The 14399-nt window shown below is 44.4% G+C and overlaps 1 protein-coding gene across 1 annotated transcript; it reads right to left on the bottom strand.

The window, feature by feature from the left end:
• Nucleotides 1–262: 262 nt before the first annotated feature.
• Nucleotides 263–14145, bottom strand: CCSAP (centriole, cilia and spindle associated protein). The gene is made up of 3 exons (XM_030235584.2): nucleotides 13768–14145; nucleotides 6100–6383; nucleotides 263–4330 (listed from the first exon to the last, which is right to left on the bottom strand). Exons 1-3 carry the CDS (start codon nucleotides 14066–14068, stop codon nucleotides 4157–4159), a joined length of 759 nt encoding a protein of 252 aa, XP_030091444.2. The 5' UTR covers nucleotides 14069–14145; the 3' UTR covers nucleotides 263–4156.
• Nucleotides 14146–14399: the final 254 nt, after the last annotated feature.

Raw genomic sequence — 14399 nt, 5'->3', positions numbered from 1 at the left:
TATCATAGTAAGGGGAAAAGAGTGATTCAGATTGGGAAAGGATGTTAAGAGTCTCTGGGAGAGTTACAGGAGGAACATAAGAGGGAGGAATGGTAACTGTAATGTAACTTAGTTATTACAGAGGCCTGTCACTTGCATTCCAGGAGAGAATGTCTGGGACAAGCAGAAGCCACAGTTTGCATGCAGGGACTAAAGGACCTTGTAAGGGGGGGGAAAAATAAAAACTCTGAGATCCCAAAAAGCACAGAACAAGCAGTCCAGGCACTTTGTGTCACTGATTTTATTCACATGTACAAGTTGACACTACACTATTTTCATAGACAATACAGAAGCATTAAAAACAAATACTGTTTAAAAACTTTAAAAAACACATATTGCTTCAAGCTTAGATGGTATTTCCCTATTGTTTTTAAAGTGAATTCAGTGCTAACAATAGCTGAGGCAGCTTCCCATTCACTTGTACCCCTAATATCATGAGGTTACTTGTCAAGGTGTTGAGTCAGGCTCCATTTATGGCTTTGCTGCTGAGTGCACTAACTGAGCTGGAAAAGAAACCGGAACATCCAGGTTACCATAGATTAGGCCCTCAGATTGCTAGCATTTGGTCCCTATCATAGTAAAAAAAAAAAGTCAGAGAGGCCTTTATAGTTCAGTGGCACTACATTATGCCATAAAAAAAGAGAACAGATACACTTCCCTATGTGTTAAAAATTCAATTTAAATTTGCATGTGCTACCTGGATAAAATTCTTACCAGAAACCGTTCCTCAGTTTTGTTAAGGTTGGCTCCAAGTTTAGCTATCACCTTGACTACTGTCTCAGCTTCCTGTGAAAAAGTCTGTTTTTCATAGTTGCAAAGATGTGACAGCAGTGACTGAACAGGCATGCTACTGTATTTTACAGGACATTCTTATGCAGTTTTCATGGTGACATTTTACACTGTAAACACTATCTTCACAACACTATAGTTAAATTGCAGCATTACACATTGTAAAACTCTTGCTTCACTTAGCTAAGTACTTCCAGAAACAAAGGAATAAACAGTCATTTTAATGAAAACTTTGGACAATTGAGTGTGTTCTTACTAAAAAGTTTTACTTCTAAAACAGGAGTGAGAATTGTTCACCACTTTGCTAAATTCAAGAGTCCATGCAAGACAATGTTTAGAAATTCCTTAATTGATAGGGAGACATTGTTTTCTACTTTTCAGTGAGTCCAATTTGAAGCAAATGGCTACCTCCTGTAAGAATCTATGGAATACACATAAAGCTTTTACATCTGGAAAGTTCTGCTTTACAATGCAATTGGCTTTTCATTTGTTAATGTCAAAGCACCAGCAGTTTTCCAGACCAAATACTTCACACATAGAGCTTGCAGTGATCGGAACTATACTATTTCATATAGCCTAAGCAAAAGACTAGCTTTATAGTCAATACCCAAATGCAGAAAGGCTACCTGATTTGCAGAATAATTTACCCCTCACTTCAGGTATTGTATTACTTAAACCCAGATAGTACCAACATAGCACCCAGGATTGTTTTGGCTACAGACCATTTGAAAAAGCACAACAACAACTCACAAGACCTTATTAGTGTATCTGCTGTCTTTTAGTAAGTCATCCTTGTGGGGAACAGCTCCTGACCAGACAAGGATTGTAGGACTAGACAATTTCCTCAGTATACAGCTGCCCTGATGCTGTTGAAAATTCTCATTTGAAGACCTGAACAGGCCTGTTGGAAATATTTTAAGTTTAGTTCCCAGTATCCAAGGCAGAAGACACTAGGCCTCCTTTAGTTATTGGAAACATCAACACCTAATGGAAGATACATCTTATCCAAACACTGGTACTTGAGGCAGGCACATAGTCATCCTGCCTCTTCCATTCCCAGTGGGAAGAGAGAACTGTAGAAGCTATCTTCAAAAGCGTGGCAAGATGAGTCCTGCCCTACACAGTCAAGGAAACTGTTGAATGTGACAAAATGCACCGAGGGCACAATCCATCTGCTGTGGTTACATAAAGCCTACAAAGTGTGTGGGCAACAGGAACAGGCAAGTTTTTATTGAATAAGGCAGTTAAACACTACTGAGTTGGTGCTTTGACACTGTTGTGCAAAGCTTGGGTGGCTTCTGGAACTGCAATAGCATCAGAAGCAAGCTAAGCATATTTACAGCAGTTATTTAAAGAGGAAAACACAGCATAAAAGGAAATCAAAAGAATCTCATATGGAATAAAGGCATTCTCTGGAGTAGTTTTCCCCAGTTTTGGGCACTGTTCTGAAATTTCAGGAAGTTCTAGCCGATGGTTTACTTAGCAGTCAAAATCCCCTAGAGGGATTTTGCTGCATATAAAACATTCTTAATCATGCTGTGCTTTCCCAGACTTAAAAGCTGTAAGATCTTAAATAGGTAGCCTTCAACAAGAGTGGTCTGTATTTTTATAGCTTTATGCTTAAAAGGCAGGTTAAACAAAAAAGAGGTTATAATTTCATGGATTCTAGGACATTTTAACAAAATTAAAATTGTGAGTAATGAAACCTTTTGTGATGTAATATACACTAGGAGGCAGCAGTGCTTGGACCCTTTGCACAATTACTTTCTTCAAGAACACAAGTATGCATACTCTGTTGCAATAGTAATTCTAGAGTCCTCCTTACTCACTGAGACTGTGGAATGAAGCTAAAACTAGTGCAGGTTTCTGCTTTAGAAGTGCAAGTATGCTTCCTGTGGGAATGTGTCCAGCCTGTAAAACACAAGCTTCAAAACAAACTGATAACCAGCATAAGTAACTAACACACAACACATCTGAACAAAACTTTGAAGCTCACAACTACAGTGATCCTCTGCCTAAAGCATAGTTAGCAAACTGAAAAAAGATAATTTACAGCCACCTGAGGGAAACAAAACCACCAAGGATATCACAATGACTGTCTTACTATGCAGAAGTAGGACCTACAAAACAAAAATGTTCAAACTTCATTATATGTTCTTGTTTACTAAAGGATACACCCCTCCTTTCTCTAGCCCTTACCCCCTCCCCATCCCCCCATAAGTGAGGGGTTCTGCACCAATTTCAAGAGGCAGCAAATTTCTCAGGATGTCATCTACAAGTTTTAGCAACACAAATATTCAAGTTTAAACCCTTTAACAATATACCTGTACAATACCTCCAAGGGGAATGCATATTGCACTCTGACCCCCACTGAGCATAATAGATACTCTGAAGTGTTAAAAATAGACCTCACCAGAAAGGAGCCAGCCCTCTCCTTCAATAAATGCATTTACATGATTAAGTACAGACTAAGTGTGACCACAAGGTTAGTACAGTGGTACAGCTTTATATTTGTAGGACAAGTAACTGCTTATTGAGTGGCAGCTATCAGAAAATGATTGTCTACATTAGTTATTTGGTACAACAGAAACAGCTACAGCAAAATGATCCTGTAGCTGTTTCTTGCCCTGAAAATGAGTGGTTTATTCTAATGACCTTAGAAACAGTGACAGAAGTTAGCATCCGCTGATTTAATGAATCAATGAATCAAACAAGGTTGTTTTTGTTTGGGGTTTTTTGTTGGTTTTTTTTTCTTTTTTTTTTTTTTTAAGTTCCTGGGTACAGACAATACTTGGTATTTTCCTGCCTAAAGCATCTACATTTATTAGTGCTAGTTACCAGACACACTGGCTTCCTGTTGCCTGTCTTCATATGCTATTTTCATAAAAGTGTTAAATAGTTTTATAAATACAAAGGCACCTCCATCACTCCTTTAAAGTCTTTCCCCAATACCATCTCCCCATGACTTGAACTTCAAAAAAGGGAAAACAAATTATTTGTTACCATGATCAAAAAAGTGTTTGCTTTGACTCCCTGTATGTTAAGGTTCCCCCTCCCACCCTCAAAACAAACTGACTGAAGCATTAGAAAAATTCCCAAAAGGGGAATTGTTTAAAAGTTTGGGTAGTTATATCTAAAAGCCTCTTCAAATGTTATGGCTCCAAGGATACACCCCACTGTGAGGTAGGTAGCCAAGATAAAAACATTGTAACAAATACTTTTAACAGCTGGAAACTCCCTATAAAAACCTTGCATAAGTGGTTTGGTTCCTTGCACCAGTGTCCTGATATGCGTGACTTCTTCTGAGGATGCCTAAGGGAATCCAGGTTCAGAGAGCTCTTGCTGAGTAGCATCTCATGTACTCTGTCATCCAAGGGTTGTCTGCTGGGGAGGGCTTTGCTCGCCAAGTGTTTTCTGCCTCTGCTGATCGCACTCGCCTCTGAGAAAGCTTCCTTTTCTCCACTTGTCTCCTGTTCTTTGCTCGTAGGGCAGATTCGTGAATCTAAAAGACCAGAGTTAGTATTATGGAAGGAGAACAACCTAGGAACCCCTCAGAAATAACAAGGATCACTTTTTATTTGTCCCAGTCCTCATCCTGAAGGAACAGGAATTGTGAGCAAGGTTGTATTTTCTTCTCTAATTTGTACCACTGACTGAACATAGATTTCTTTTTTTTCCATGAGAAGTGCTTTAAATTCTGTTCTGCATTATCTTTCCCACTTCCCACTATTAAATGATTGCAAAAACTCTTGAACGTTTCAGTCTTACTAAGATGAATTCTGAAAACTTCAATTCTCTGTTTCTAGCATTTAAAACCTTAAACAACCCTCAATATGCCTAAGCATCCCTTAAGCCTAATATCCCTAAGCCCTATTAGTAAGACCAAGCCCTAGGGATCCCTTAGAGACTAAAGATCTTAATTTTGAACAATGTGCTGAACACAATTACATACATTTTTATATTAATAAATTATCATATTTTCCCCAAAATTTAATATGAAGAGCCAGTTTCTATGTTTGTGTTTGTCTATCTCCATATTGAAAATCCTGTCTCCCATCTCAATAAGGGGTAAGTAACACCTTTCAAACATGCAAGATAAAGTAACCTCAGCAGGCAGTAGTCAGTTTCTACATAAAGACCCTCAGTGACAAAACACTACATAATTGAGAGTGTTTCAGAAATGTTCTGCTTGTTCAGTCCAAACTCAAGACCCAAGCCGAGGTGTTCCATTACTGTTTCTAGTATAAGAAATATTAGATGTCTAACATAAAATAGAAAAAATTCTGCTCATGTCAGGCTTCAGCCTCTTCTAGGATTCAACATAAAGCACCAGTCAACTATTCTGAGCACAGACCAAAGTTTATCAATTTAGCATTGGTGTCCATTATCAGGAAAGGCAGCCTCTTTCCAAAGCTGTAAGGCCCAAGTTCCTCCTTTTGCTCAAAGGTTTGAGCTGTCCAGGAAAGAAAAGCCTGGGCTTCAAAACCCTTCCAAAACAGCCCATCAAAGGCCAGTTTCATCTGGATATGGACAAGATATGGGCAGGGATGCATTAATGATTGTGTTTTACCAGCCTAGGAGAGTTATAGAGAAGAAAGAAATGGATCTGTTTAAACACTCCATTCCTGTTTCTAAGCTAGGAAACAGAGCCCCAGTACAGCAGAAATCCTATTGCTGTCCATGCCACATGAATTTAATTTGTGCTATTTTGGTAATATTTACACCAGCCCTGTAATCCATCAGCCATCTGATAGACCATTCTGCTGCAAGCAACATTTCCTACTGGCAAGCCACCAAAGCAGGCTGTTAGACAAGACATCTTAGCAGAAAAGCACTTCTACCATCTCAGTGAAGCTCCTAGTCTAGGAAGTGCCCCAGCAAAAGCCAAGGACTTCCCCAGTGTTTATATGCCAGCCTGCTGTGGGCTGCCTGGTGCTAACTGCCTGCTCTTCTCCTGTTCTCATGAAGTTCAGAATGCAGAAATACTTTCAGAACAGCCAGTTTTGCTGATAGCACTGTAACTGCCACAAACAGGACAGGCCGTTTTAATTAGAACTTGCAAGTATTAGTCAAACCCGGGACGCTTCCAAACCAATAGTAAAGAACTTTATTTGGACATCTCAAGACTCTTCAGGTTTATTGATAGAACCTACTGCTGGAATCTCCATACATTCAAATAAAGGGACCCCTGAGAAGTTTTACCTAGCTGTTAAGACATCTATAGGCACTAAGTAGTCACTGCCTTTTCATGAATCAGAAGCTCTTACTTACTTCATTCACCGAAGCAGAAGCACGGACATTGTGAGTTTTCTGGCTCCCAGTATCCGTCTGTCTTTCTCCCCACCCATACAGAGCAAATGGATGTTTATTCTCCTTTGGTGCATCTGTCCTTTGGGGACTTTTGGCTGATTTTCGATCATTTCGACTGGACAAGGCACTTCGACTTGGACGTCGTCCTGTACGGCTGGTTTTGTCTGCTTCCTTTACAGAAGTATGTTCTACAGTTTTCTCTTGCTCTTCCTTCTCCTGCTTTTCTTGATCTTCTTTTTCTTTCTCTGAAGAAGAAAAAAAAGTTATGCTTTAAGCTCCCAATGACAACGTATTAATGTCTGATTTGCACAGCCTCTCAATACATCACTGAAGCTGTGCTTTTTTTAGAAATTCAAGAAGTCATTGCTCTCTTAGCAACAGACATATACCTTGCTTAAATGTCTTCATTCTTTCTTTAGTGACTACAATACAGCTTTCCCATACTTTAAAATGCCTTTCACTGGTGAGGTTACAGATAACCAACAGCCCCAGGAAGAGCTTAAAGACTGTTTCCAGTGATCTTCTGTCTTCACTATTTCATCCTTGCATCTCTCAGACAGCAAACAGATGGAGCACTGAATGCCACATAGATGCTGCTAGCTAGTCAGAGATGATGTCTGATAGGACTGTGTGCAATATTAAATCCTTCAGATTATCAGCTTCCACTGAAAAAAGTGATTCATTTTCAAGCTCTCTGTTTATACATGTATCTCTGTTACAGTTTTCTTCTTAGGAAGGAGAGTATGAAGCAAAACCCCACAAAGTAGTAGACATCACCTTTGCTACCTGATCTGTGAATTATGTTGTACATTTAAAGTGCCACACTCTGCAGGCATTACTCCCCAAGGCTCATTTATCCCACACATTTAAGCCTTCCATAGCAAGGGGCCAGCAATAGTCCTCCAGTCACTGGTTATGGAAAGTGGGGTTTGTGAGAAAGAATTTAAAGGCTGAATCACTGCAGTTTTAGATCATCACTGAAGACTGAATCAGCATTATATAAAATATTAATTAATAAATAAAACCACAGAGGAACTACTGTTTCATAGGAGCCAATCTTATTGCCCCATAGTGTGTGATCACCTACAAGACACATGCCTTTTATTCACCTAAGAGTATAGGAGTCCACTAGTAACCAATTCCTTTCAAGTCTGATCACTAGATGCTGTCTTCTGCTAGACTCACACAGTGATCACTCAAACTCTGCTGACATCAACACACCAAACTTGCAAGTTTTCTATCACACCATCTGCTTCTGGAGGGGACCAGCCCCACGCCGACCTGTTCCAAGTCTCGGCACATTCAGCCATCACCAGCATACACTGGCATGGACAGAAGGAATTCCTTCACTGCCATAGGGAATTCTTCTGGTTTAGGGCTTGCTTACATATTGACAGGTTGGCCACGGACAAGTACTGCAGTTTTTACCCAAATGATTTCATCATTAAAAGCAGAAGGGCTTGCCAGTCCTGTGACATAATAGCAGCCATTCCTGATAATTGCTGTGATTTCAAGCATGTGCATGCCCAATCCGACGCTGCTTTAATCTCAGTTCTGTATTCATCCAGTTCTGATGAAATAGAAGTTACCTGCCTGGCACACTGATTAAGCATCCATTTACTCTAGCTCTCACTTCACATTTGCAGGGTAGAGATACCAAGGCTTGTTCCATGCCCCAGAATTCCCCTAAGGCAAGCCTTATGCTCCCTTGCTACCTGTCAGCCTGGCCAGCACAGTTTCTATGTGCTGCCAAGCAGCACTGAGGCCCTGCTGCTGGGCCCAGTTCAGGCTTGCCTATAACTGTCTTCCAAGATGTGCAGGTGTAGCATTCATCTACAGGTGATACTGCAGTGCAGCTGAGTGTTTGGTAAAGAGTGACCAGCAATGTTGAAGTATTTAGAGCTGTATTTATTGAGAGCTCACTTGAATGACATGACAAACAACCAAAGAAAAAAAAATTAGTCAAGGCCAAAGTAGTGGCATGTTGAGAGCAAAAATGGCTAGATTAATTTTACATACCTAAATATTGGCTGGATGTAGTTTCAGTTATTATAGACAAGGCTGGTAAAAGACAGCAGCAGTGAGCTCAGTGTGGTATTAGACTTGTTATTCTTGTTTTCCCTGTGCTCTGGGACACACAGCTTCACTCTGAAACAAGGCAGCTCATTCATCATGGCTGCAAACAGGCAGCACAGAGTTATCCCCTTACAAAATATTATCTGAGCATCTCCCTGCACAGCCACTCTAAAGGAAAGACTGCCTAGGTCCATTATCAGAAGGAAGCACTGTTTTGAGAAAATTAAACTCTGAAAGGGAACATATTGCTGTCAATTCTGCCACAAGACTGCTTTTCCTTTAGGAAAGCTGTTCCATCCTCCATTCAAGGGAAAATGTCATCTTCCTTCTCTGCAAAGGGGGATGGAGCAACACTGACTTCATAAACAGCAGAAGTGGCATTTAGAGACTTAAAAATACAGGAAGGTGGGGGCTCTGCAATTACATGGATAGTTCAGCTTTAAAATACAAGGCAACAGCCATGCCTGGGGATGCTGCTCACCAGGATACAGCTCCAGCTGGTCCAGAAATGATTGAGCCAGCTTGTCCCAAAATAGCACTAAAAGCATATGGGTAAATGGCACACAGAGTCCTGTGCACAGCCTTACAGTAAATGCTATATGCCAGAGTGTACTGTAGCACTTATGAGCACCTGCTATTAGAGCAGGGGTTTCCATGAACCCACTGCTACAGTGCCATTTACACAGAATTCAGCTGGTGAAGGCACAAGATGTCTAGTTATTTAAGCCTTTTATTTAAAACTACAGTTTATATCCAAGCCATTTTCTTAGGCATTATTTTTCACACAAAGTCAGAAGGGCAGCAGCTGAAGCAGGACTTAGACCCTACTGTTCATGAGGAAGTCCAGGCCCCAGCAGCTCCTACCCATCTCCTTCCCATGCAGAGCACCATGCATCAGCTCCAGCAGACACAGGAAACTCAGAACTGACCGGCTTGCAGCATTACAGGGATTAGACAGGAGAGGGGGAAAGCTAGAAATGTTTCAAACTGCATCATGGATGCTAAGCAGAGCACACTGGATGGACAGGAGGGGATTAAGTGCTTAACAGGCAGACCAGGCCCACCCAACACGGCTGCTGAAAGCTCCTGCCCAGAAGAGGTCACTTAAACCCTGCTGCATCGCCCACTTGCGTAACAGCTCCGCTCCTGGCTCAGGCAGGAAGAGCCCAGGAGAGCGGCCGTCAGCCACAGCACTGCCACACAGGACCCCCATTTCAAAGGCCCTGATGACTTACTACAGATATCAACAGCCTTCTGATTAGACCCATGGGCCAGGCCACAGGGTCAGCAGTGTTATCTCTGCATAGAGACACTGGCTCCATACCTCAGCGCTACCTCAGCACCAGGAGAGGCACTTGTGCTTGCATTGCTGCAGGCAGAACTCCCAAGTTTCCTGTTTTTGTACCATCGCCTCCCCAAGTGGGCCAGGTCTCCTAAACCTCTTGGAAGGGCTATATAACCAGTTATGGGTATCAACCAACTACAGCTGGATAGAAGGTAAATTACTACAGATGAAGCAGATTGCAACATAATTTCTTCAAGGCAGATCTTGTGTGAAGCAATAAAGGAGCTAGCAGCCACACAGCAGCTCAGAGTTGATTAGATTCATGCAAGCTTCATTTGCAGCAGTTTGGAAAGCAATTACTGGATTGGCTTGATAGCAAAGCTCGTTTCCAAAGGAAAAAAAAAATGGGAGCAACTTTAAATAACAGTACTATAAACCCCTGAATTGATGCCCTTGCCTTCTTCCCCCACTACAGACTGCTTCTTCCCACATACATGGGCCAGCAAATGCCCCTGCAACATGATGACACACAAGATCAGGGAGCAAGTTTGAAACTGAATCTTCTGTTTAGTTCCACTAATCCACATCAGTCACTTCCCAAATACTTTTGAGACAACTCCTTCAATGACAGCTTGTCACTGCTGTCACTTAAGACCACTGCACAAAAATGCTGAAGGCAAAATGGCAATAAGGATTGAAAGATGCCTTCATCCTGCATGTGTGTGCAGCAGTGTCATTTCACAAGCAACAGGTCTGACAGCAGCACTGCTGCCAAGAGCTTCTGTCTTCTACTTACCAGCCCACTGGGCTCTGTTGACAGCTTTGAGGATGTGTCTACACCACAACTACACCAGTTCATTTAGGTCAAGATTTTGTGGGATTATGTTTAAAGCACACCTGTCCCTGGGCATGTTCCACAGAACAATCCCACAAACAGCTGCCACAAGTGGAGGGCCAGAAGGAATTCACCCAAAGTTGTCTCTGAGCACACCTTGATTTCACTCAGCCGTAGCTTCAGTGCAAGACACAGCAACAAAGCACTTTTGTCCCACATGCTGCCCCAGGGGTTCACACTGGCAGTGCTTTAGACCAAGACCACTGAACATTAAAGCCAAGCTGCCTACATCCACTTCCTCTTCACACACCAGGAGCATTCACAACTTTTACAAACACACATGGGCTCATTTCAGTGAGAGGAAGGAGGAAACCAGGGCAGCACATGCCATTATGAATTGTGTTTACCTCAGATATTAAACAACATTAGTGCTGACCTGCTTGTTGGCAACAAGCACTGTCAATACCACTCAGGCAGAAATCAGATTCCCCGCAAAACAGCAGGAAGCAGCAGTAGCCAGGTAACAGCTAGGATGTTCCAGCATGTGGGTGGATGTCAGATTCAGAAGACAAAAGATGTCATCAACATGAGCACACTCAGCTACCCCCACAGCACTTCAGTGTAATTAAGTTCTTTCAGAGTAAAGGAAAAAAAAAAAAAGGCAGTTTAATAGTAGAGCCTCAGAGTGGTAGTTTCTATGTTATCTCTTCCACATGCCTTAATTAGCCAGCCACTAAGCAGAAGAAAAATGTATCCTTAGGATTGTCCAATACTAAATGGGTCACCTTCTTATATATTATATGTGCATTAAGATACAATAAATATCCACTAAATCCAGCTGCCTAAGCAGAGTTGTTTTCAGTCCTTCTGCTAAAGACTTAGCAAAGCTCTTAAATACTCACAGAAGTTAAGAAATGTTTATTCTAAGCCATTTGGCAAAGAAGTGAATGTGAAGTACAGATTTTTCTCCTACTATAAAATAGCGAGGACCTAGCAAAACCTTAGGCATTCTCTTACAGCATCCATGGCAAAGGTATATCAGTCACAGAAGCACAGTTGCCCAAAACCCTGCAGCCTGGCAGGCACTGGTGCTTCACAGTCCCTTTGCCACTGCTGCAGGACTGAGGACACAACTGGATGCACTGGATAGTCACTGCATCATTGACCACAGGCACAGCTAGCCAGCTGTTATTCCTTGTTGAATCCCAACTAGAATCAGAATACCAAGTAACGCCAGCTGGACCTTTCCCTAGAGAGGAGCCAGGGAAGGAGTCAGGGAGCAGGCTTATGAGTGAGCAGTGCACCCTGGCCAGCAGTCTCTAGCCTTGGCAACTGCCAGTGCCATTAGATTGTAGCACATGTATGTGCTCTACCCATAGGCTCAACAAGAAGAAAGAAAATAAATTCAGGTCCCTACAACAACTGCCCCAGGCTTGTACATATTCAAAGTGCATCAGAAAAGCTGGGAATGCCAGGTTCTGAGTGCAGCTTCAACAGCTTCCACCTCCTCCCACTAGAAGCCAAGCCTTTAGAGAGCCTTGCCTTTTCCCATGCAACCACTCCCTGATCTTTTGCAACCCCTTAGTTCTTCTCACCAAGATACTATGGAGTTCTTCCACACATGGTCCCAGTCTAGCTTCCTCAAGGCCTGATTGAGGAAAGCCAAACAAGGCCCACTAATACTCTGTTACATACTGGTGAGCTGGGGTGCTTCCATCACTGCATAGCTGCTGTGATTCAGCCTCAGCTAGCAACCAAGTATCACGTAGTCATACACTCCCTCCTTCTACAGGGGGATGGAAAAAGAATAAGAAAAACTCATGGGTTGAGATAAGAACAGCTCAGTAGTTGAAATAAATTAAAATATAATAATAGTAATGAAAAGGGAAGAATAAAACGCAAGAGAAACCAGTGATGCACAGCCAGTGGCTCCTGGGCAACTCCGCCCAATTTGTACACTGGGCAGGACTTTCTGGCTATGGAATATCCCTTTGGCCAGTTTGGGTCAGCTGTCATGGCTGTGCTTCCTCCCAGCTTCTGGTGCACCTGCTCCCTGGCAGACCGTAGGAAACTGAAAAATCCTTCATTTAGGGTAAGTACTGCTGAGCAGCTACTAAAAACATCAGAGTGTTATCAGTGTTATTCTCATCCTGAATCCAACACACAGCACTGTACCAGCTAACAGGCATAAAATTATCCCACCTGAAATCAGAACAACAGCTTTTGGGGAGATGGAATGTATTACCCCAGCAGCTGTGTGCACCCCATGTGAGACCTGGGTACCACAGGCCCCCCCAGCTGACTGCAGAACCCCACATCACTAGCATGCTCTGAAACACCAGGCCTCTGGAACAGATGACTGCACAGCTAAAGCTTTTGTGTAATGTGGAATTCTTAAGGTCAATGAATGGAGTTTAGTCTTGATTATCAGAACACAGATAATTCTGGAAAGCTCAGGTCTCAAAGGGCATTGGATCAGATTAGTTTCCCCACTCCAGACAAGCACATCTAACTCCGAGGAGGGAAGAAAAAAAAACCACACACCACAACAAGCAGGCAGCATGAGGTTTAACAGTTCTCAAGGGTTTTCCCTGCTACTGCACAACAGAGAGACAGCTGATTCAAAAGGCATTTTAAAACACCAGTCAATGGCTGCTAGATACAGTATTCTTTCACTACAGGTAAGAAACTGTATCTTATAGGATAAAAAAAATACCAGTTTGAGAAGCTTGACTATGTTATTATCTGCCTAACCACTTTCTTAGGCTTTGAGACAACAGAAGGGAATTACTCTGTGCTAGAAGAGAACAAAATGTTACCAGCTCAGCGCTTGTTCAGGCTACGTAGTGGACCCCACTCAGCTGCGCACCCAAGATCCAACCTCAGGTGGCATTAAGAACCAAGAGTTCAGCCGAGACAGATTACATGTGCAGGTCCAGGAAAGCAATTGCGTTAAGAGCCAGCCACTGGCACACAACTTGCCGCTGCTTTTGCCGGAGAACCCGCTTATATAATTGCAGAGATGCTTGGCTCCCATGGCAACAGTTTACATAAGTGGCTGTGACTCAGGATGAGAGTTGCCACCACTTGGCTCTTTAAAGAGACACCTCCGACGCCGCAGCCATGGCTTCTCCGCAGGCCTAGCCGGGATCCTGCTGGAGGCAGCGGATGGGCTCTGCCACCCCCGGGCCATGTCCTGGGGGCGGGTAAGACGGACCAGGCGGCGGCCGGGTGCCCCCGCACGGTCACCCCGCCGGGCCCGGGCGCCCCCGGGGTCGAGGATCGGCCCCAAGCCGCGGCAGAGCGGCCCGGACAGAGCCACCTGTGCCGAGCCCCGCGGAGAAGGGCAGAGCAGCACGGCTCCGCCGCGGCTTGGGGGCTCGGGCCGCACCGGACACACGTGTCCCCCCCCCGCCACCGCCGCGCTCCCTACCGGGGCTGGCCCGTCCCGCCTCGCTCGGCGCCGCCGCTCCCGCCGCCGCCTCCTCCTCCTCCCGCGCGGCCGCGGGGCTGCCGGCGCCCAGCGGCGAAAGGGACCCGGCGGTGCTGCCGCCGCCGCTGCCGCTGTCCTGCTCCCAGCCGTCCCAGAGCCAGGGCCGGTGCGCCTGCTCCAGGAGCCGGCGGCTGAGGCGGTAGTGCAGCAGCTCCAGGTAGCAGGCGCCGCACGATTCCCACTTGGGCTCCTTGAAGCGCTTCATATACTCCGTCTTCACTCGTCGCGCCGGCACCACCATGGCGGAACCGGGAGCCGCAGCCGGGATCCGGGAGTCGGGAACCACCGGCCGAGCCCGCCCCCTCCCGCTGCTACGTTTAAATCCAAACAGCGGCGTCCAGCCCCGCCCCGAGCGGGGAGGGATGCCTGTAGGGGGGGAGACGGGGCCATGAGGCGCAGCGAACAGGATGACAGAGTAACCATTAAAGAAAATATAAAATAGATCGTAAATACACCAAAGCACCGCAGCCCTGGGCCCAGCAGTAGGCGTGCTGGGGCCCGGGTGAGGCTCCCCGCCGCCCGGCTGAGCGGCAGCCTGGCGCTGCTCGGCGCCTGTCGGGGCCCATTGAACC

Source organism: Serinus canaria, chromosome 3, assembly GCF_022539315.1.
Source record: "Serinus canaria isolate serCan28SL12 chromosome 3, serCan2020, whole genome shotgun sequence".
In the NCBI taxonomy this organism is placed as follows: Eukaryota; Metazoa; Chordata; class Aves; order Passeriformes; family Fringillidae; genus Serinus; species Serinus canaria.
Note: the sequence above shows the minus strand (reverse complement) of the source record. Positions and strands in the feature narration are given on the sequence as shown.

Bases quoted from the DNA above. Each gene is read 5' to 3' on its own strand.
- CCSAP (XM_030235584.2), bottom strand. From the start codon at position 14,068: ATGGTGGTGCCGGCGCGACGAGTGAAGACGGAGTATATGAAGCGCTTC. The intron at 6,384-13,767 runs GTAGGGAGCGCG...TTTCTTCTTCAG, and splicing joins GGCGGGACGGGCCAGCCCCG to AGAAAGAAAAAGAAGATCAA. The intron at 4,331-6,099 runs GTAAGTAAGAGC...CTGGTCTTTTAG, and splicing joins CTTCTGCTTCGGTGAATGAA to ATTCACGAATCTGCCCTACG.